General features: G+C 51.6%; 2 protein-coding genes across 5 annotated transcripts in view; one reads left to right on the forward strand and one right to left on the reverse strand.

Moving 5' to 3' along the window:
* CEPT1 (choline/ethanolamine phosphotransferase 1) overlaps window positions 1-777 on the reverse strand; it is a 35,414-nt gene extending 34,637 nt beyond the window's left edge. For all 3 annotated transcript variants that reach the window (XM_051639250.1, XM_051639245.1, XM_051639246.1), the window contains exon 1: window positions 666-777. The gene's annotated coding sequence lies outside the window, so the exon portion shown is untranslated. The remainder of the gene's footprint in view (window positions 1-665) is intronic.
* Window positions 2-19,878, forward strand: DRAM2 (DNA damage regulated autophagy modulator 2). Of its 2 annotated transcripts, none has more exons than XM_051639285.1 (9): window positions 2-29; window positions 3,313-3,405; window positions 5,875-6,032; window positions 6,921-6,988; window positions 7,856-7,995; window positions 11,595-11,772; window positions 16,381-16,463; window positions 18,451-18,543; window positions 19,534-19,878. In XM_051639285.1, exons 2-9 carry the CDS (start codon window positions 3,373-3,375, stop codon window positions 19,639-19,641), a joined length of 861 nt encoding a protein of 286 aa, XP_051495245.1. In that variant the 5' UTR covers window positions 2-29; window positions 3,313-3,372; the 3' UTR covers window positions 19,642-19,878. The 2 variants fall into 2 exon arrangements, with proteins under 2 accessions (XP_051495245.1, XP_051495244.1); XM_051639284.1 differs by lacking the exon at window positions 2-29 and adding an exon at window positions 1,746-1,834.
* Window positions 19,879-21,477: the final 1,599 nt, after the last annotated feature.

Genomic DNA, 21,477 nt, shown 5'->3' on the forward strand with positions numbered 1-21,477 from the left:
GGCCGCGGGACGGCGCGGGAGCGGCTGAGGTAAATGGGGGGGGGGGCGGGAGCGTCCCCGGTGTGTCCTGTCAGAGACCCCCCCGGCCTCCCCTCACCCCGCGTCACCCCCTCAGAGACCCCCCCGGCCTCCCGTCACCCCGTGTCACCCCCTCAGAGACCCTCTCCCCCCCCCCCGGCCTCCCCTCACCCCGTGTCACCCCTCCAAGTGACCCCCCGGGGTCCCCCCCGGCCCCCCTGTCCCCCTCTCAGCCCTCCCCGCTGCCCTCCGGGAGCCCCCAGCCCCCGCAGACCCCTCCTCACCTCATGTGTCCGTCCTCCCTCCCCTTCACAAGTGCCCTGGCACCCCCCTCGTGTCCCCCTCTCAGCCCCAGGACCCTCCCTGCTCTCTCCCTGCCGCCCCAGTGACCCCCCCTGCCCCGGGGACCCCATCGGGTCCCTCTGCTCTTTCACTTCCCTGCCCCAGGGCTCACCTTTCCCCCCCCCTAGATCTTCTTTCCTGCCCAGTCCCTTTCCTAGACCTCCCCTCTCTGCTCTTCCCTTCTCCCTCCCCTGACAACCCTGGGCTGCCCACCAGGCCCCTCCAGGTCCCCCTCCTTGACCTTACAGCACGTTCCATCCCCCAGCAGTAAGTGAGCAGCTGCCTCCCGTGCTCTGAGTGCTCACCTGTTTTTTAGCTGCTTACTGGGACAGGTTGGACTGGCAGGTAGTGTGGGTTCAGCCCAGACCCTGAGCTCCTCGGGCAGCTGGGATCGTGGCGTGCCACGTCTCCAGGACAGGCATTGGGACATCCTTGTGTCAGGGTATCTTGTGCCTGGCTCTGTTTGCTTTGGAGCTGGGCCATCCTGCTGCCTCCCCAGCTGGGGAACGGGGGCTTAGCAAGGGCAGAAGGATCCTCTCCTCAGCCCTCTGCAAGCTGACCCCCAGATCCAAAAGGCTTGGTAGCAGCTTTTTTTGGTGGCTGCATGAGGAAACACTCCAAGTGAGTCACCCCTCATTACCCTGCAGTGGGAACAACAAAGGTGACAGTTTCCTACTTTCTTCCTTCTAGTCCTTTGAGGATTAGTGACCTTTCACCGTTGTTATCAGCTTGACCCTGCCTGTACCTTGTGCAAATGAACAAGTTCAGTCCCCTTTTGACTCAGCCTCATCCAACCTTCCTGTTTAGTTAGGAATGCACACAGCAAATGGCTTTGTCTTTCTTCCTCCAAGACAGTGTCTGCTGGAGGATTTTGCTGGAGAGAAAAACAAGGATCTCTTCCTGCAGCTTTATCTCTGCCCAGCTGGCAGGGAAGAGGCAGGTTGGCAGGCAGGGTATCAGTGTTAATTTACAAATTTCCCTTTTCCCTTTTTCTTTTCAGCATTATCATTTCAGATAAGATTAACTTTCTGCCCTTGATGGGCCTTTCATTTTCACCTGTAGTTTCTATTCCCCCTGCTCAGGGGTGTGCAGGATGCATGTAAAGGAGACCTGAGAGATGGCTAAAAATTCCTTGACTTGCTCTTGATAGTGATTTTATAATGTCTGTCACAGGGGACATCCATGATATCCAATTTGGGGCTTAAAAACCCCCCTTAGGACACAAAAGTGCCTACAGATCAGGATAAACATTTAATAAAATCATAGCTATGTTGGAAAGAGAAGCCAGTCATCCCATTGTATAACCAGTTGGCAAAGGACCTTGTGGAAAAACAAGGAGGTTGAGGGTTTTTCTCCTCTCTCTGTTGAAAACAGTAGGACAGGATGAGGTGTTAATTTATTTCAGGACCTTCCAGCTGGCAAACTGGGAGGCAGTGCCATCCTGCCTCTGAAGATCTTGACAGAGCTAAGAAAGGTAATTTAGTGTGTGGGGGGGAGAAATTACAAACCAGTTTTAAGCATAAGAAGAGCTTGTCAGGGCGTCCTGCCTGTGAAAGAGAAGCAGGGCTGCAGTTTTCTGGCAGAGCTCAGAGCAGCTCTCATCCCTCTGCAGTTGGGATGGAGCAGCTTGGAGTTGTGTTCACAGTAAGAGCCTCAGCAGAGCTCTCAGGTTGCAGCTGAAGCCACCACACTGCTCTTCACACCTGACCACATGAAAATGAGCATAATTTCTGTCCAGGCCTCAGCTGTGGGCTGAGATGCCCAGTCCTGACTGCCTGGAACAGAAAGTGCTGCTGGGCTGCCTGGGTGGGCACTTTTTGTATTGAGTAAGAGCAATATCCAGGGGGAATATTTGGAATAGCTCTTCTGCTTCACTAGTCCAGGTAAATCAACCTGCAAATATTCCTCATGGGTGGAGGATCTGCCTTGTCCATGAGCCCCATGTAGGATGGCTGGTTGAATTCACAGAATCACAGGATGTTAAGGGTTGGAAGGGACCTCTGAAGATCCAACTCCCCTGCCAGAGCAGGACCAAAACTAGGGCAGGTCACTCAGAAAGGCATCCAGATGGATCTTGAAAGTCTCCAGAGAAGGAGACTCCACAGCCTCTCTGGGCAGCCTGTCCCAGGGCTCTGTAACCCTCACAGTCAAGAAGCTCTTCCTCATGTTCAGCTGGAACTTCCAAATTCAGGTGGCTTCAGCACTCATCCTGCCACATCAGCACCAGCAGCACACTGGGATGCTCACAGTGGAACTGGGAGACTCCAGGTTCTGTCCTCTGGCTTATGTGAAAGCAGTGATCAGGGATGGTGCAGTTAAACCCATTGAAACAGTTGCATTATTTTCCTTTTTTTCTTGAAAGCTTCTTATTTTGAGTTAAATCTTTGTGCAGACAAGCCCTATGAATCAGAAGGTCTCAAACACCCATTTTTCTGCATTTCTCCCATCCCCCCATGCACAAGCTTTGCTCCATAAACCACTGGGAACGTAGGAAAAAGGTGTGTCAGGACAACAGTCCATCAAATCATGGGATGGGTTGGGTGGGAAGGGACCTTCAAGATCATCCAGTTCCAACTCCCCTGCATGGGCAGGGACACCTCCCACCAGCCCAGGCTGCTCCAAGCCCCATCCAACCTGCCCTTCAACACTGCCAGGGATGGGGCAGCCACAGCTTCCCTGGGCAACCTGGGCCAGGCTCTCACCACCCTCACACCATCTTGCTGTCACCAGGCTGGGTAGCACCAGTAAGTCCCCAGTACATTCCATATTCCAGCTGCATTCCTCCAGGGCTGTACATAGGACCTTTGTTTTGGTCTTTCAGTTTTCCAGGGCCTTCCAACCCAGCAGCAAGGACTAACAGAAGCAGCCAAGCAGGTGAATAAATGCTGCAGACTCCCAGGTATGGAAGTACCTCACATCTTGATTGTTCTCCTTTATATCTCAAAAATTTAGGGGGAAAAAAATGAAGCTAATGTGGAACTTCCCCAGAAGGATGACTCTGGATTCCCCTTGATGTGTCATTTCCCTGGGTGCCCTGGTTCTCAGGTACGTGGCTCAGGATTTGTTGGTTTGTTTTCAGGCAAAAAATCTATGAGCTCAGAAGGAAAATTAAGGGACTTATTAACATTTCAGTGCTCAAGACAAAGTAAAACCTCAGCATCAGGCTGAAGTGTTGAATGACATGCCCAGGCAAGTAATGTGTATAACAGAGAGTGCCATGCAAAATTCCTCTTTCAGATTCCCAGTTTACTCATAGGGGAGATGGGATTGTGAAGTTGCACTGAAGTTAGTTATAATGAAGTTATAGTCATTACTATCCTTGCAGCCTTAAAAGGAAAGTCAGCATTAGAGATTAAATGTACTTAGCTGAAAAAGGAGCACTGAAGGGTAAGAAGGCAAACACCTCTAATTCTGTCACTATTCTTGTTCACTGCATCACCTTAATCTTTCTAGCAGCTGAACCTGTAATTGTAGGAGGATATAACTGCTACTTGTTCTCAAGGGTTATCAGTTAGAGCTACTTCTTGTTACCTCCCAGGGTCAGTTGTTTTTACTTGAACCACTGATATTCTAGGTTAAAAAGCAGCACAAAACCAAGACTGACCAGTTTCTGGTAGATGAGGAACTCTCATGCTGTGTAGTTGTGCATTATGGGATCAGTCTTTCTCTCTGGCTTTCCCCTAGCTCTCCTAGATGTGTGTGCTGGTGGAGGTCAGCAGGAAGGTGTGCCATGGAATGATAGAGGTCTGCCTGGGCCCCACTGCCAGCTGAGTGCAGTCCATCCATGGGAGGAGAGTGCTGAGGTCTCCCAAGTGAGGTGCAAAGGAGTTGATCAGCTCTGATCTGTTGCCAGAGTCACCCACTTCCATTTCAACTTATTTTTTGCTCCCATGAGTCACAGAGTCATCAGGGTTGGAAGGGACCTCTGGAGATCATCTAGTCCAACCTCCTGCTAGAGCAGGGTCACCTATAATAGATCCCAAAGGAACACATTAAAATGGGTTTGAGATGTTTCCAGAGAAGGAGACTCCAGCACCTCCCTGGCAGCCTGTCCCAGGGCTCTGCCACCCTCACAGTCAACAGGTTCCTTCTCATGTTCAGCTGGAACCTCCTGTGCTCCAGTTTGTGCCCATTGCCCCTTGTCCTGTCACTGGGCACTGCTGGGAAGAGTCTGGCCCCATCCTGCTGACACCCCTGGAGATATTGGGGAGGGTTGATGAGATCCCCCCTCAGTCTCCTCCTCTGCAGCTGAACAGCCCCAGCTCTCCCAGCCTTTCCTCACAGGCAGGTGCTCCAGTCCCCTCAGCACTTGGTGGCCCTGCCCTGGACTCTCTCCAGAAGCTCCTTGTCCATCTCTGGAGACATTCACAAGCTGTCCTGCACAACTGGCAGGTGGCCCTGCTTGAGCAGGGGGGCTGAACAAGGTGGTTTCCAGAGCTCCCTTTCCACCTCAGCCTTTCTGGGATCTTGAAATCAGCTCTGCTTGACATTAATTAACATTAATTAAAATCAGCTCTTGCTCATCCATATCTGGGATCTTGTTTAAGTGATGTTTGTAACAGATGCTGAGTCACACAGCATGACAGGGAGTAAATGAGTGCAGATATTAAAGTAATTTTAGGTCATTTTCTCCATGTCTGCCCAGTGGATTGGTAATGGAAATGAAGGGCTCCACTATCAGTTAAATTGTCACTGGTGGGACATGTCCTGTGCCAGGCTCACTGATTCTAACATGGGGTGATGACACAAGGGGAAGAAGAAAATAGAGTCAGTTATTCACAGTGACACATTTGGCCTTCATCTGGCAGCAACAAATGCTGAGACGTGATAAAGTGACACCACTGGTTTCTTTTCTCATGATCCTCTAAGAATTTCAGAATGAACATTTCCTGATGTTATTTCGTAGAATCCCAGAATCCCAGACTGGTTTAGGTTGGGAGGGAACTTCAAGATCATCCAGTCCCAACCCCCTGCATGGGCAGGGACACCTCCCACCAGCCCAGGTTGCTCCAAGCCCCATCCAACCTGCCCTTCAACACTGCCAGGGATGGGGCAGCCACAGCTTCCCTGGGCAACCTGGGCCAGGCTCTCACCACCCTCACAGCAAAGAATTTCCTCCCAATGTCCAACCTCAATCTCCCTCTTCCAATTTTTATCCATTCTCTCTCATCCCATCCCTCCCTGCCCTTGTCCCAAGCCCCTCCCCAGCTTTCCTGGAGCCCCTTCAGGCACTGGAAGGTGCTCTCAGGTCTCCCTGGAGCCTTCTCTTCTCCAGGCTGAACACCCCAACTCTCCCAGCCTGTCTCCAGAGCAGAGCTGCTCCAGCCTACATCTAAATCTCTCCTCTTCCACTTTAAAACCATTCCCCACCATCATCTTCCATGCTGTGAAGTCAACTGTTCACTTTGGGTTTGCTGGACAGGATAGAGCAATGTCAGTCACTGTATTTGAGGCTGTTTGCCTCAAGAAAGCTTGGAGAAATCTTAGTAAACCTTTGTGTTTGAATCCTCCCAGTGTCCCGAGCCAGCAGCCAGCACTGCAATGTGGTGGTTTCAACAAGGCCTCTCTGTCCTGCCTGTGGCTTTGGTGGTTTGGTCAGCTGCATCTTTTGTCTTTTCATACATCACAGCAATCATCCTACACCACGTGGACCCCCTGGTGCCCTACATCAGGTCAGTGACATTGCTGCTGCCTCCTGGTGCTCAGCTGGCCTCTCCCTCCTCTGACTTCTTCCCCAGCTCCCAACTTCCTTACCTAACAGCTCCAGTTCTAAAGCTACTACCTGTTCAGAGTTATTGGTGTGTAACTCCATCCAAAGGTGTCTATTTTTGTGCAAAAGTGTCACCTTTAAGCTGTGGCTCTGTGAATGTGTCCTTAAAATGTTGATGAACAAGAAAACTTTGGGTGCATCTCAGTCCCTCTGTGTAGGGTAAAGCATCATCATAGAGTCATATCATAGAGTCACAGAATGGTTTGGGTTGGAAGGGACCTTCAGGATCATCAGGATCCAACCCCCCTGCATGGGCAGGGACACCTCCCACCAGCCCAGGCTGCTCCAAGCCCCATCCAACCTGCCCTTCAACACTGCCAGGGATGGGGCAGCCACAGCTTCCCTGGGCAACCTGGGCCAGGCTCTCACCACCCTCACACCATCTTGCTGTCACCAGGCTGGGTAGCACCAGTAAATCCCCACTACAATCCATATTCCAGCTGCATTGCTCCAGGGCTGTACATAGGACCTCTGTTTTGGTCTTTCAGTTTTCCAGGGCCTTCAGTCTCCCAGAGTTAATGCTCTTTATTCACCTGTTACGGAATCAAGGCCAAGACAAAAGGAATAGTTACACCCAGCATGCTCATTCCTTGTCTTTATCATGCTTATTTCTACAGCTCTAAAACCAGCAAAATATACTTTGAATAATGAAAAATTCAGCATAAAAAGATTCCTGGGGGGGGGGTTTCATAAACCTGTTTCTTATAGTTCCTTTGTAGACTGAAATGAAGTTCTGTTGCAAGTGTTTTTAGTCTAGACAGATACATCTCACATCATTTATCTCTTCCAGTGACACAGGGACAATACCTCCTGAAAGATGCTTGTTTGGGATCATGTTAAATATTTCTGCTTTCTTGGGTGAGTATGGAAAGCTGTTCTTGACAAACTGCAGCTCTGGAATGCTCACGACTTTAAACAATTGAGTTTCATTGTTCAGATCATTAACCAGCTCATAATTCTCAGTCAAAACCTAAATTCTAAGCAATCAATCTTAATTATCTTAAGTAATGCAGAGGAATGTGTATGTCAGGGATGTTATCAACAAAGCCAGCCTGTCAGCTGAAGATTCTAGAAGGACAAATATTTGTTTAAAGGACCCAACAGATTCAGAAAAGAAAGAGAAAAGGAAATTCAAGACACTCACTGTGCTGCACTTGTGGAGAGGGGGGGGGAACCACCTAGAGATCATAGAACCATGGAATGGGTTGTGTTGGAAGGGACCTTAAAGATCATCAGGTTCCAACCCCCCTACATGGGCAGGGATACCTCCCACCAGCCCAGGCTGCTCCAAGCCCCATCCAACCTGCCCTTCAACACTGCCAGGGATGGGGCAGCCACAGCTTCCCTGGGCAACCTGGGCCAGGCTCTCACCACCCTCACAGCAAAGAATTTCCTCCTCATGACCAACCTCAATCTCCCTCTCCCAGTTTTCATCCCTCCCCCTCATCCCATCCCTCCCTGCCCTTGTCCCAGGTCCCTCCCCAGCTTTCCTGGAGCCCCTTCCAATCATGAATAAAAAAAAAACTGGTAAATTTCTGTCTTTACATTGATATTATTTCAGTTTTGACTTCCAGATTCCCATCTTTCCCATTTCACTCTATCATAAGAGAGGGTTTTTTGTATGTTAAATAGTTGCCACTCTCACTCAGCATCTTCCATGTTAAAAAAAGGGGGACACAGCTCAGCAGCTGAGGACCTCACTGCATTTGGGTTCCTCCCCAACAGGCATGGCCACCATGTACGTCCGTTACAAACAAGTTTATGCTTTGAATCCAGAAAAATCCAAGATCATCAAGCTTAACAAGATTGGCCTCGCCCTGGGATTGATGAGCTGCTTTGGACTTTGCATTATTGCAAATTTCCAGGTTGGTGCTTTGTTTGTCCTGAAGCTGCCCAGAGTTGTGTGTGTTTGTTACTGAGATACCTGATAAAATGGGGGTTTTACTGAAAGTAAAACTTGGGGGGGGCAAACCTGGTTTGTTGTTGTGTTCCCTACAAAAACTGTAATAATAAGATTGGATGTTTGGTTTATAATTTTTTACTTGCTCCTGATTTGCTTTATTTACTGGGACTTGTTCAGGATTCAGCAAATCTCAAAACTAAAAACCCCACGAGTTTTGCAGAAAGAAAACTCACCTTGGGTCTCCTCAGAGGAGGTCTGGAGGCCCCTGCTCTGCAGGAAAAGGCCACAATTATCTTATATTTGGACTCAGGAGAATCAGGTATCAGTCAAAATGTGTTACAACTACAAGCAAAGCCAACAAAAACACCCAACAGGAAATCCAGCTCTGAAAAATCTGCCCTCTGAGGTATTTTTTCCCTCAAATCCAACACCATTCTTGAAAACACTGCCCTGACTTTCTCCAGCTTTTTCATTTCTCCCTCCCAGTGTCTCTATTGTGGTTTTTTTCCTCCCCAGTACTTCCCACCCCCTCCAAAAAAATTATGGGACACTCTCCCATATCTCACACCATCAGCAGGGCCACATTCTACAAGAGAGTTGTACAAGTGCCACCATCCTCATCACATGAATTCCCTGCTGGATTTTTGGGGGATCTGCAGCGGTGCCTTTAGCCACTAGGTGCTGCAGTGGCACATCCCTCTCCTGGGGTTGGGCCAGGAAAAAGCAACGAGGAAAAGCTCTTGGAAAGCTCCACCTTTTTCCCCAGCACCGCTGTCCAAGTGCTTCAGCAGCTCTGGTCTGACACTCATCTTGGGTTGGTTTTGGATGGCTCAAATCTATTTACTTTTTTTGAGAGCCCCATCTGAAGCAGAGGTCACAGACCCCCCTACCAGTCCCACCCAGCAAAAGGCTCCAGGTTGTGTTCAACTCCATGATTTCCCTCCACTCCTGGTCAGGAGAGGGGATGTCCACTTTCTGTGGATTTCAAGATAATCAGAATATAGAAGGTTCTAATTTGTTAACTAGTCTGTGTAACACTTCATCTGGAGTAAGACAAAGCTTGGAAGTGATGGACCTGCACCTGATCTGGTTGAGTCACAGAGGGGAGGGTGTTGGAAGAGACCTCTGGAGATCATCTAGTCCAACCCCCTGTAGGGCAGGATCCCCTAGAGCAGATCCTACAGGAACACGTCCAGAGGGTTTGGGATGTCTCCAGAGAAGGAGACTCCAGCACCTCCCTGGGCAGCCTGTCCCAGGGCTCTGTTACCCTCACAGTCAACAAGTTCCTCCTCATGTTCAGCTGGAACCTCCTGTGCTCCAGTTTGTGCCCATTGCCCCTTGTCCTGTCACTGGGCACTGCTGGGAAGAGTCTGGCCCCATCCTGCTGACACCCCTGTAGATACTGGTGAGGGTTGATGAGATCCCCCCTCAGTCTCCTCCTCTGCAGCTGAACAGCCCCAGCTCTCCCAGCCTCTCCTCACAGGCAGGTGCTCCAGTCCCCTCAGCACTTAGTGGCCCTGCCCTGGACCCTCTCCAGTAGCTTGTCCTTCAGGAACTGGGCAGCCCAGAACTGGACCCAGTTCTGCTTTTGAGGAGTACTCAATTTGAGGGCCACCCCAGAAGCAAAAGGAGCCAAAACCCCCTGGAACCCACCAGCTACTGAAGACAAACGAAGTATGAAAATACACAAAGATGAACACAGGGGACATGGGAACAGCCACCCCAGAGAGCTCCAGGCAGCTGTCACTGCTGGGGTCACAGGGCTCTTCCTCATGGGAGATGTCATTCCTGCTGTTCAGCCAGTCCTACTTTAGCCCAGCTGTGGCTACAGATTTCCTCTCCTAAGGGGCAAAGATTTCTCCCTGATGACCCCTGACCAGCACAGGATTTTGGAGCCTACATCTTTGCAAGTTGCTTAGTCACTTTTTGAAATTCAAATTCCCACCTCTGCTCTGGTGTGGATGAGGCACTTCAGCTGGATCCGTGCACACGAGGAGCACGTGGAGGTGGGGAGGAAAAGGTGACTCCAGTTCCTGATTTTAATAATGACTGAGTCAGCTCCACAGAGCAGAACCTGGTGCTTTAGGGCATAAAAAGATCACCTGCATGATTGGAGCTGGGGGAGGCTCCCAGGCTGGCATTGCTCAACTGCCAGGACTCTTTATGCTCTTGGGTCCCTTGTTTAGCCAGGGGGGGAGAGGAAAGGACTGAACTCTGTGAGCTCTGAGGGCACAGATTTTAAGTTGGGTTGTTTTTCTTGGAATAATTTCTAGTTTCATGGATTTTTACTGTTTGAGAGTTGATTCTCCTGCAGTGTTTTTTTTTAAGTTCAGAGATATTATTTGATTCAACCTTGTTGCCTTGATTATTTAAAGATTTGACAAACAAGACTTACTCAGACTGCAGTAATTCAGAGACGTGCTAAACCTTGTTATTTTTAATCCAATTTTGGTTATTGGAACTGTGTCCTTTTTATCCTGGATTGCATTATCCTTCATGGATGTAGATCCCTGGGATGGAAATGCCCAGTGACAGAATCACAGAGTGTTTGGGGTTGGAAGAGACCTCTGAAGATCATCAGGACCAAAACTAGGGCAGGTCACTCAGAAAGGGATCCAGATGGATCTTGGAAAGTCTCCAGAGAAGGAGGCTCCACAACCTCTCTGGGCAGCCTGCCCCAGGGCTCTGTCACCCTCACAGTCAAGAAGTTCTTCCTCATGTTGAGGTGGAACTCCCTGTGCTCCAGTTTGAACCCATTGCCCCTCATCCTATCACAGGGCACAAGTGACAAGAGCTTGTTCTGCCTTCTTGATGCCCTCATGTATTGATAGACATTAACTAGATCCCCTCTCAGTCTTCTCCTCTCCAGACTAAACAGCCCCAGGTCTCTCAGCCTTTCCTCATCAGACAGATGTTCCAGTCCCTTCATCATCCTTGTAGCCTCCCTTGGACTCTCCCCAGTAGATCCCTGTCCCTCTTGAACTGGGGAGCCCAGAACTGGACACAACACTCCAAGTGAGGTCTCACCAGGGCCGAGGGGGAGGAGAACCTCCCTGACCTGCTGGACACGCTCCTCCTGATGCACCCCAGGAGACCATTGGCCTTCTTGGCCACAAGGACATATTGTTGTTCCATGGATCACTTGTTGCCTACCAGGACTCCAAGGTCCTTCTCCACGGAGCTGCTCTCTAGCAGGTCACCTTCTAGCCTATTGCCACTCCCATTAGCAGCCCAACAGCAGGAATTCCTTCATCCAGTCTCTGTGTTCCTGTCCTTTCTGGCTAATGGGAACAGCTCTTACAAGTTCCTGTACTCAAGGTACTGCTGTGACCTGGAGCTCAGCCACAAGAAGGTAACCAAAGCAGCAGGGCTGGGCAGGTGCTGAATTCCAGGAAACTCTGGACTGGGTTTCCAAGAAATACCTCCTAGGGACTAGCAGGTTCCAGGAGTGCTCAGCTTGGGATGTGAGAAGGTAATTGGGTGGAGTGCCAGGGGTTCACAGAAGAAAACTGTTCTCAGAGGTGAAGTAGGTTCTGTACCAGCAGTGCTTTCTTTCCCCAGAAATGTATCCTCTACTACATCCACGTGGTTGGAGCCTGCCTGACGTTTGGAGTAGGGGCCATTTATATGCTGGTTCAGACCACCCTGTCCTACCTGATGCAGCCAGAAGTTCACAGCAAAGACATCTTCTGGATCCGTCTGGCAGTGCTACTCTGGTGTTGCTCCAGCATTGTGAGCAGTATCCTTTTGGTGTCACCATAACCCACAGCAGCTTCACAGGTGGCAGGGTTTGTCACTGTGTGGGGAGGTGACAGGCTGGAGGGGAGGGATCCATCCTGAGGGACCTGGACAGGCTGGAGAGGGGGGCTCATGCAAACTGCATGAAGATCAACTAGGTCAAGGGCAAGGCTCCCAAGCACAAACACAGGCTGGGAGGAGAATGGATGGAGAGCAGCCCTGAGGAGAACTTGGGGGTGTTGGTGGGTGAGAAGCTCAACATGAGCTGGCACCATGTGCTGGAGCCCAGAAACCAACCCTGTCCTGGGCTGTGTCACCAGCAGAGGGACCAGCAGGACAGGGAGGGGATTGTCCCTTGGAGCAGCCTGGTCTAGTCAGAGGTGTCCCTGCCCATGCAGGGGCTTGGAACTAGATGTCTAGAATAAACCCATAGAATCATGGAATGGTTTGGTCTGGAAGGGACCTTCAAGATCACCCAGTCCCAACTGCCATGGGCAGGGACACCTCCCACCAGCCCAGGTTGCTCCAAGCCCCATCCAACCTGCCCTTCAACACTGCCAGGGATGGGGCAGCCACAGCTTCCCTGGGCAGCCTGGGCCAGGCTCTCACCACCCAAAGGAGAGGAGGTTTCAAGTCCTGGCATTTATCAGAGAGACAATCCTGGAGCATGTTGCCACGGTTGAGTCAGAACATCTGACCCCTGATCTCTTCCCCTGCACATCCCACAGCTGAAGAGACATTTCCAGCCAGCATTCCCTACACCCTTCCCTCAGCTCTGGAATCCATCATCTCCCTTGGATTTGAATTCCAAGTGCTGGAAGCAGCTGTGGGTTTTACAGAAATCTGGACAAACCCCTCCAGATAAAGAGCCCTTCTTCCTGTCCAAAGTCATTTAACCATCAGGAATCTGAACCACAGCACTTCCTCTGCTCCCCCTGAGGGACCTCAACATTGTATCTGGAAAATCATGACTCAGTTTTGTGTCAAGCAGGACTGCAACACTCCAGCTTCTGAATTGATGTAAGACATGAGTGAAAAAGTCATTGCTTAAACCCTGTCAGAGAATCACAGAATTGCTGGAGTTGGAAGGGACCTCTAGAGATCATCTGTCCCTCCTGCAGCTGGATCAAGGCCACTGATTTAATCCCCCTCCAATTCTACTCTATTTCCAGGTTGGCACCCAAAGCCAACACTAAACCACAAGGGTCCTGCCCCTGGGTCAGCACAACCCCAGGCACAGATCCAGGCTGGGGGGAGAGTGGCTGGAGAGCAGCCCTGAGGAGAAAGAAGGACTTGGGGTGGGAGGAGATGAGAAGCTCAACATGAGCCCCCAGTGAGGGCTGGAGCCCAGAGGGGCAATTGTGTCCTGGACTGCATCCAAAGAAGTGTGGCCAGCAGGGCCAGGAGGGGATTCTGCCCCTCTGGTCTGCTCTGGTCAGACCCCACCTTGAGAACTGGGGCCAGTTCTGGTGCCCTCAGCACTAGAAAGATATGGAGCTGTTGGAGAGGGTCCAGAGAAGGGCCACAGAGATGATGAAAGACCTGGAGCAGCTCTGCTCTGGAGACAGGCTGAGAGAGTTGGGGTGTTGAGGCTGGAGAGGAGAAGGCTCCAGGGAGACCTTAGAGCACCTTCCAGTGCCTGAAGGGGCTCCAGGAAAGCTGGGGAGGGGCTTTTCATCAGGGAAGACAGTGACAGGACAAGGGGTGATGGTTTTAAACTGAGAGAGGGGAGGTTTAGGTGAGATATTAGGAAGAAATTCTTCACTCTAAGGGTGGTGAGGAACAGCCCAGGGAGGCTGTTGATGCCCCATCCCTGGAGGTTTTTCAGGCCAGGTTGGATGAGGTTTTGTACAACCTGGTCTAGTGGGAGGGTTCCCTGCTCATGGCAGGGGGGTTGGAACTTGATGATCTTGAAGGTCCCTCCAACCTTAATGATTCTGTGATCTGCTGGAAACCTTTTGCAAATGCCCAAAATCCCCAAATCTGTTTTATAACCAAAATTAGAGGAAAGTAAAGCTGTAGATATAATGATCTAGACATACACTTATGGAAGGGGGAGGAAAAGGAAATTATCAGTGTTTTCTAAATTAACAGCTCATCTTGTAATCAGGCAAAGATGGTAACAGGGTGAAGTCTGTGGCCATGGGGGAAATGGTTGTAACTGGTGCTGGAGAACAGAAGGAAACACACATCTTATATCAGGAATAGTGTGGCCAGCAGGAGCAGGGCAGGGATCATCCCCTTGTGCTGGCAGTGGTGAGGCTGCACCTCAAACCCTGGGATCAGTTTTGGGCTTCTCATGACAAGAAGGACATTGAGAGGCTGAAGTGTGTCCAGAGAAGGGGAACAGAGCTGAGGAAGGGGCTGGAGCACAAGGAGAAGGGTCTGGAGAACCTCTGAGGAGCAGCTGAGGGAGCTGGGGGTGTCCAGCCTGGAGCAAAGGAGGCTGAGGGGAGACCTGCTGGCTCTGCAACTGCCTGAGAGGAGTTTGAAGCCAGGGGGGTTGGTCTCTGCTCCCCAGGAACAAGGGATAGAACAAGAGGAAGTGGCCTCAGGTTGCCCAGGGGAGGTTGAGGTTGGATCTTGGGAACAATTCCTTCCTGGAAAGGGTTGTCAGGCCCTGGCCCAGCCTGCCCAGGTGGAGTCCTCATCCCTGGAGGGGTTTCCAAGCCCTGGAGATGGTGCTGAGGGACATGGGGCAGGGGTGGCCTTGGCAGGGCTGGGGGAAGGGTTTGACTAAGGATCTTAAAGGTCTTTTCCAACCCAAAGGATTTTATGATTCGATTAAAATACTCCTGATCCTCTGCTGGAGTGAAGCAGCAGAATTGCCAACAAAGAGCAAAGCACTTCATTACCCACCCTGTAACGAGGGGAAGAGGCAGCCAGTTATTTTTGTAGCACAAGGATTCAATTCTTCCCATTGCAGCAGGATCTCAGGCAGGTAACCACCAGCTACCCGAGCTGGACCTTCTGATGAGCAGAGAATGGAGCACCTTGCATTCAGATCAGCACCCAGAGCTCCCCAGACCACTCACATCAAGTGTTTAATAAGCTTTGGAAGGCTGGGTTTTCAAAGACATGTTTGTGCCCGTAATTTCAGCCTTTTTTCACCACCAAAATTAATCTTCCACAGCAGGAGGTTCTTGATGTTTCATCTCATTAATGACTGAAAAAAGTTGAGAGCTTAATCCTATGAAAATCAGATCTTCTGTTACTTCATGCCCCAGGGTTCAGTTCTTCACTGCTGCAGCTTCTCTTTTCTCTAGAAAATGTTGAAAAAAAGGTCATCTGAAGGCTTCCAGAAGAGCCCAGATCTCTGATCAGATGAGGAGCCCATGCCATGGGGGGTTTCTCCTTGGCAGCTGCACCAAAGCAGTGATCAGACCTTGGGGAACTGAAGGGGAAACACAGAAGCTGCTGAACAATCTGTGCTGCAAACAAGGGAATCCCAACCTGGGAGCCACGTACCAGGAAGTCAAAGCGGTTGAGGAGTTGAAAAGCAATCAGAGAATCATCATAGAATGGGTTGGGTTGGAAGGGACCTTCACGATCATCCAGTCCCAACCCCCTGCATGGGCAGGGACACCTCCCACCAGCCCAGGCTGCTCCAAGCCCCATCCAACCTGCCCTTCAACACTGCCAGGGATGGGGCAGCCACAGCTTCGCTGGGCAACCTGGGCCAGGCTCTCACCACCCTCACAGCAAAGAATTTCCTCCTCATCTCCAACCTCCATCTCCCTCTCCCAGTTTTCATCCATCCCCCTCATCCCATCCCTCCCTGCCCTTGTCCCAAGCCCCTCCCCAGCTTTCCTGGAGCCCCTTCAGGCACTGGAAGGTGCTGTAAGGTCTCCCTGGAGCCTTCTCTTCTCCAGCCTGAACACCCCAACTCTCCCAGCCTGGCTCCAGAGCAGAGCTGCTCCAGCCCTCCCATCATCTCTGTGGCTCCTCTGGACTCACTCCAACAGCTCCATGTCCTTCTTATGTTGGGGGCTCCAGAATTGGACACAGTTCTCCAGGTGGGGTCTCACCAGAGCAGAGGGGACAATCCCCTCCCTGTCCTGCTGGTCCTTCTGCTGGTGACACAGCCCAGGACAGGGTTGGTTTCTGGGCTCTAGCACATGGTGCCAGCTCATGTTGAGCTTCTCATCCACCAACACTTCCAAGTCCTTCTCAGGGCTGCTCTCCATCCATTCTCCACCCATCCTGTGTTAGTGCTTGGAATTCCCTGGTCCAGACACCATAACCCTGGAAAATGCCACTAAAAAAAATAAATTCCAAAAGCCAAGTATTACATTTGATGATAGTTTAAAGGCTTTCAGAAGGAGGCTGGTTTGATGAAGGAGGTGTAACGAGATGCAGTGAATAGAGAACAAAGATGATAATTTAGGTTAGATTTAACCTTTTTGTGACAGTAACTGGTCTGTTCCAGGGTGTTGCAGGGAATGATGTGAAGCAGCCCAGGTCACCATGACTGTTCCTTATGCTGAGGAGACCTTGTGGAGAACACAGACATCTCCTACCTCCTCAGCTTGACACACTCCAGAGCCCAGTCTGAAACCTCCAAGTTGCTCATTCTTGGCCTTGAATCTTCCTTAACATATTTCTTCAGTGTTTGTTTCCTCAGTTGTCTTATACAGTGGCCTGTATGGAACAAATCTAGTGCAGAAGCTGCACTGGGACCCCCAGGAAAAGGTGAGTGAGCAGAAAAAAGAGAGAGAGAACAAAAAGCAGCTCCATCATTTGCAGGGAGACTGGCCCAGCCCAGAGGGTTGTGGTGAATGGGATTGGATCCAGCTGGTGGCCAGTCACCAGTGGTGTCCCCCAGGACTCAGTTTTGGGTCCAGTCTTGGTCAGTATCTTTATTAATGACCTGGATGAGGGGATGGAGAGCTTCCTAAGTAAGTTTGCAGATGACACAAAGCTGGGAGGCAGTGTTGTACCCTCTGCTTGAGGGTAGGAAGGCTCTGCAGAGAGACTTGGACAGGCTGGATCCATGGGCCAAGGCTAATGGGATCAGGTTCCACAAGGCCAAGTGCTGGGTCCTGCACTTTGGTCACAACAACCCCAGGCAAAGCTACAGGCTTGGGATGAGTGGTTGGAAAGCTCCATGGCAGAGAAGGACCTGGGGGTGCTGGTTGACAGGGGGCTTAACATGAGCCAGCAGCGTGGCCAGGTGGCCAAGAAGGCCACCAGCATCCTGGCTTGTATCAGGGATGGTGTGGCCAGCAGGAGCAGAGAGGTGATGGGTGATGGATGCCCCTGTGCTGGGCACTGGTGAGGCCACATCCCAATTACTGGGGTCAGTTCTGGGCCCTTCACTGCAAGAAGGACATTGAGGTGCTGGAACATGCCCAGAGGAGCTACCAAGCTGGTGAAAGGTCTGGAGAACAAGTCCTGTGAGGAGAGGCTGAGGGAACTGGGGGTGTTTAGTTTGGAGAAGAGGAGGCTGAGGGGAGACCTCATTGCTCTCTACAGCTCCCTGAAAGGAGGTTGTAGGGAGGTGGGAGTTGGGCTCTTCTCCCAAGTGAGTAATGACAGGACCAGAGAAATGGCCTGAAGTTGGGCCAGGGGAGGGTTAGACTGGATATTGGGAAGAATTTCTTTAACCAAAGAGTGGTTGGACAGTGGAACAAGCTGCCCAGGGAGGTGGTGGAGTCACCATCCCTGGAAGTGTTTAAAAGAAATGTAGATCTAGTGCTTAGGGACATGATGTAAGCACTGAACGGGTAAATCAGGTTATGGTGGGGGGAGTTAGGTTATGGTTGGGCTTGATGGTCTTCAAGGTCCCTTCCAACCAGGGTGATTCCATGATTCTATGAAATGCATCTGGGTTCCTGGGGTGGGAGAGGACAAGTGAGCCTTACCAGTTGAGCCAGTATGCAGCTGAAGTTCTGCTCTGAGCAAACAGTTGCAGCTCCAAGGGTTATTTTAAATTCATCTTGCTGATGGGCAGTAACTGAACTGTCTCAAGATGTCAAACCACCAGCCTGGCTGGTCTGTGCTGGTGAACAGCTCCTGGTCACTGTTACATGATGACTGTAAAGAACCTCTTGTGCCCTTTGGTTGCAGTGAGGCAGAGGTCCTGCTTTGGGGGGGCTCTGGTGGAGTCAGGAGGACAAAAAGGCCAAAGGCCACAAGTGGTGGAGCTGCCCTTGAAGGGAGAAGGGAGGGATCCCACATGGGATGGAGAAAGGGCATGTAGGTCTGCACAGCTCTGCTGTCCCCCTGGGCATCCCCATCCTCTCCACCCACTGCTGGAGGTGGGACACTTCCTGGAGGAAACATCCTGCAGGTTTCGAGGGCTTTTTCCCCCCCTCTCTTTATGGAAACCATAAGGAGCATCTCAGAAATCTGCCTACATCCAAGGGAGGGCCTTGCACTTGACTTCTGTCAAGAGGTTCTGCAGAGTCACACCAAGCTCTCAAAGGAACCTTCAGGTTATGCAGGTGGGTATTGAATGCCCAGTGGGGATTGTCCCAGGTGTGTGGAGCAGGTGTTTTCCTGCCCCTTCTCCCTCTTCTGCTGAGTTCAGCACTTCACTCTCAGAGACTGCAGATACCCAGAGAACTTTTGCCCTCCACAGGGAAGATTTAGCTGTGGGATGTCACATGCAAGCCACCTTTTTACCTCTGCAGGTTCCAGAGGAGCTTCTCACACTGATCTTCTTTTCCCCTCCCAGGGCTACACAGCTCACATGGTCAGTACAGTCTCAGAGTGGTCATTGGCCTTCTCCTTCCTCAGCTTTTTCCTCACCTATATCCGTGACTTTCAGGTAAAGAGAAGTTGGTATGAAGTTCTTTGCTTCTCCAGGCTCTGAATGCCTGAGCTGGTGCAGGCTGGGCTGCCTCATCTCACCAGCCATGGAGGCTGGGAGCCCACAGCATGGGAGATCTGCCACAGGGGACCTTTCCTCCAGGATTGCAGGGCAAATAATGGAGTTAGTCCAGGAGAGCAGCTTGGGAGTCAGCCTTCCAGTTCTGGAGGCAACCTGCATTTTGTGCTTTCACCTGACTCCTGAAAGCCCAGGAAGTGCTCCAGGCTTGGGGAGGAGAGGCTGGAAAGCTGCCCAGTGGAAGGAGACCTGGGTTGACAGCTGGTTTAATATGAGCCAGTGTGTGTCCAGGTGGCCAAGAAGGCCACGAGCATCTCGGGTTGTGTCAGGAATAGTGTGGCCAGCAGGGCAGGGATTGTCCCCCTGGGCACTGGTGAGGTCTCACCTCAAATCCTGGGGTCACTTCTGGGCCCTTCAGGACAAGAAGGACATGGAGGGGCTGGAGCATGTCCAGAGAAGGAGCTGGAGAACAAGTCTTCTGAGGTGCAGCTGAGGGAGCTGAGGTTCAGCCTGGAGCAAAGGAGGCTGAGGGGAGACCTGCTGGCTTTGCAACTGCCTGAGAGGAGGTTGGAGCCAGGGGGGGTCGGGCTCTGCTCCCCAGGAACAAGGGATAGAACAAGAGGAAACGGCCTCAAGTTGCCCAGGGGAGGTTGAGGTTGGATCTTGGGAACAATTCCTTCCTGGAAAGGGTTGTCAGGCCCTGGCCCAGGCTGCCCAGGGTGGAGTCCCCATCCCTGGAGGGGTTCAAGAAACAAGGCACTTCAGGACAGGCTCCAGTGGGCACAGTGGGGTTTTTCTGGCTTGATGGTTGGACTCTGTGATCTCAGAGATCTTTTCCAATGGTGACAGTCCTGCGACTCTGCCGTTTCCCACACCGAGCCCAGGGCTGAGCTGCTAACTGGAGTTTTCTTTCCTTTCCCCCCCATCCAGAAGATCTCCCTGCGTGCTGTTGTCAGCCTGCAGGGACAGACCCTGCACAACACCCCGCAGAGCTTTGGGACTGATGAGCAGCCCCTGCTGGTCGCGGGGAGCATCTAATGAAGGTGAAGAGAACAAGTTCTCAGCTGAACTCAGGAATTCCCTGGCAAGAACAGGTGACTTTTCTAAGCACTTCTTTTCTACCCAAATGCCATGAAGGGATTGGGTTGTACTTGACACAAAGGGCTTCACTATTAACCCGCCCAGCAATGCAAACCCACCAGTGTTGTACACGAGCCTGGAACATTTCTACACACACCAATTGTCATGGAAGAATTAAATGAAGGTTATTAATGAGCTGTGTCTCCTCATCACTCCCCAGTTTTACCTCAGCCCCTCTCCCATGTTCCTCAAGCCCTTTGGATGCATGGAGCCCAGAGCCAGGCTCCAGCCTCACCCTCCCACAGCTCCCTCATGGAGTGGAAGGATCCCAAAGTCACCTCATCCTTTCAGGAACCCTCAGGGAAAGGCCTCTCCAGCTCAGCTCCCTCAGAGGACAGGAGGAGGCTGTTTTCTTGGCCAGCTGCCCTCTGGCTGGAAGGGCAGCCATGCCTTTGCTCCTGGGGAGCAGTGACAAGGAGCAGCAGCAGGGACAGGGCAAGGGGCACAAGCTGGAGCACAAGAAAGTTCAAGTTAAACATGAGGAGGAACTTGTTGACTGTGAGGGTGACAGAGCCCTGGGACAGGCTGCCCAGGGAGGTGGTGGAATCTCCATCCCTGGAGACATCCCAAACCCTCTGGACGTGTCCCTGTGGGATCTGCTCTAGGGGATCCTGCTCTAGTAGGGGGTTGGACTAGGTGATCTCCAGAGGTCCCTTCCAACCCTGACTGCTCCATGACAGCAGCCTCTGCAGCCTGCTCCAAGGTCAAACCACTCTGCTCTGACTTTCTCCTTCCCTCCCTGGCAGTTGTTGGAGCTGATGGGCAGGTTCATCCAAGAGTCCAAGTGCAGGTTTTCCTACTGCACAAGACTAGGAAGAGTCAGACTCCTGCTCACTCAAGGGAAGCTCTGGGACAAGCACAGAGCAGAACATGACGTGTGTCCTTGTAGCCTTGATGCCCCCAGTGCTCCCCTGAGAGTCTCCAGCCCAAGACCCAGCTGCTCCTTCCTCTTCCAGCTCCCCAAAGCCACCCTGTGGTGCTGCCAGCCCCAAACCTGACCCTGCAGCAGGTCAGGGTGCTCCAGAGGTCGAGCTCCTCAAGGCTGGACACTCCAGATGTGTGCCAGGGTGTTTCCACTGTTTGCACAGAGACAACCTCCCCCAAACAACAGTCAAGTCCAGGCCAGGCCAGAAGCCTTAAAACCAGACATTTGCTCTTGTGCTACCAAAGGACATCAACAAAACTTGATATTTCACTCCAGACAGAATCCCTGGTTAGCAGGAAGAGCTCAGCTTCCTCCCTCAATCATTGCTCCATGCTACAGCCACACAAGCTCCAGCATTTGTTTCCTCCCACACCAAAACAGCTTGTGCTGCCACCTGCCCTTCCCTGGAGGGGCAGGTAAAGGAGCAGGAGAGGGATTTCAGGTGGAGGCCACCTGGAAGGCACAGCAGCTGCCCTGGGCAGGTTCCTTCTCCCACATTACAAGGGGAGGGCTCCATCCCACTTGTGCTTTATTTGTACTGACAGCCTGGTCCAACCTGAGTTCAGACACTTCAGGTGAGGAAAATGAGCTTTGGAGCCAAAAATCTGCCAAACTGTTGAGGCCTGGGAGTAAGAGGACAAGGAGAGACCATGAAAGTGAAAGAGGGAGACTTAGGTCTGGTATTAGGAAGAAATTCTTCACCATGAGGGTAGAAAGGCCCTGGCTGAGGTTGCCCAGGGAAGCTGTGGCTGCCCCATCCCTGGCAGTGTTGAAGGGCAGGTTGGATGGGGCTTGGAGCAGCCTGGGCT

This window comes from Apus apus, chromosome 23 (genome assembly GCF_020740795.1).
Source record: "Apus apus isolate bApuApu2 chromosome 23, bApuApu2.pri.cur, whole genome shotgun sequence".
Classification (NCBI taxonomy): Eukaryota; Metazoa; Chordata; class Aves; order Apodiformes; family Apodidae; genus Apus; species Apus apus.

Coding starts and splice junctions, on each gene's coding strand:
- DRAM2 (XM_051639285.1), top strand. CDS start 3,373: ATGTGTCATTTCCCTGGGTGCCCTGGTTCTCAG. Junction 3,406..5,874: donor CTGGGTGCCCTGGTTCTCAG/GTACGTGGCTCA, acceptor GAATCCTCCCAG/TGTCCCGAGCCAGCAGCCAG. Junction 6,989..7,855: donor AAATATTTCTGCTTTCTTGG/GTGAGTATGGAA, acceptor CCTCCCCAACAG/GCATGGCCACCATGTACGTC.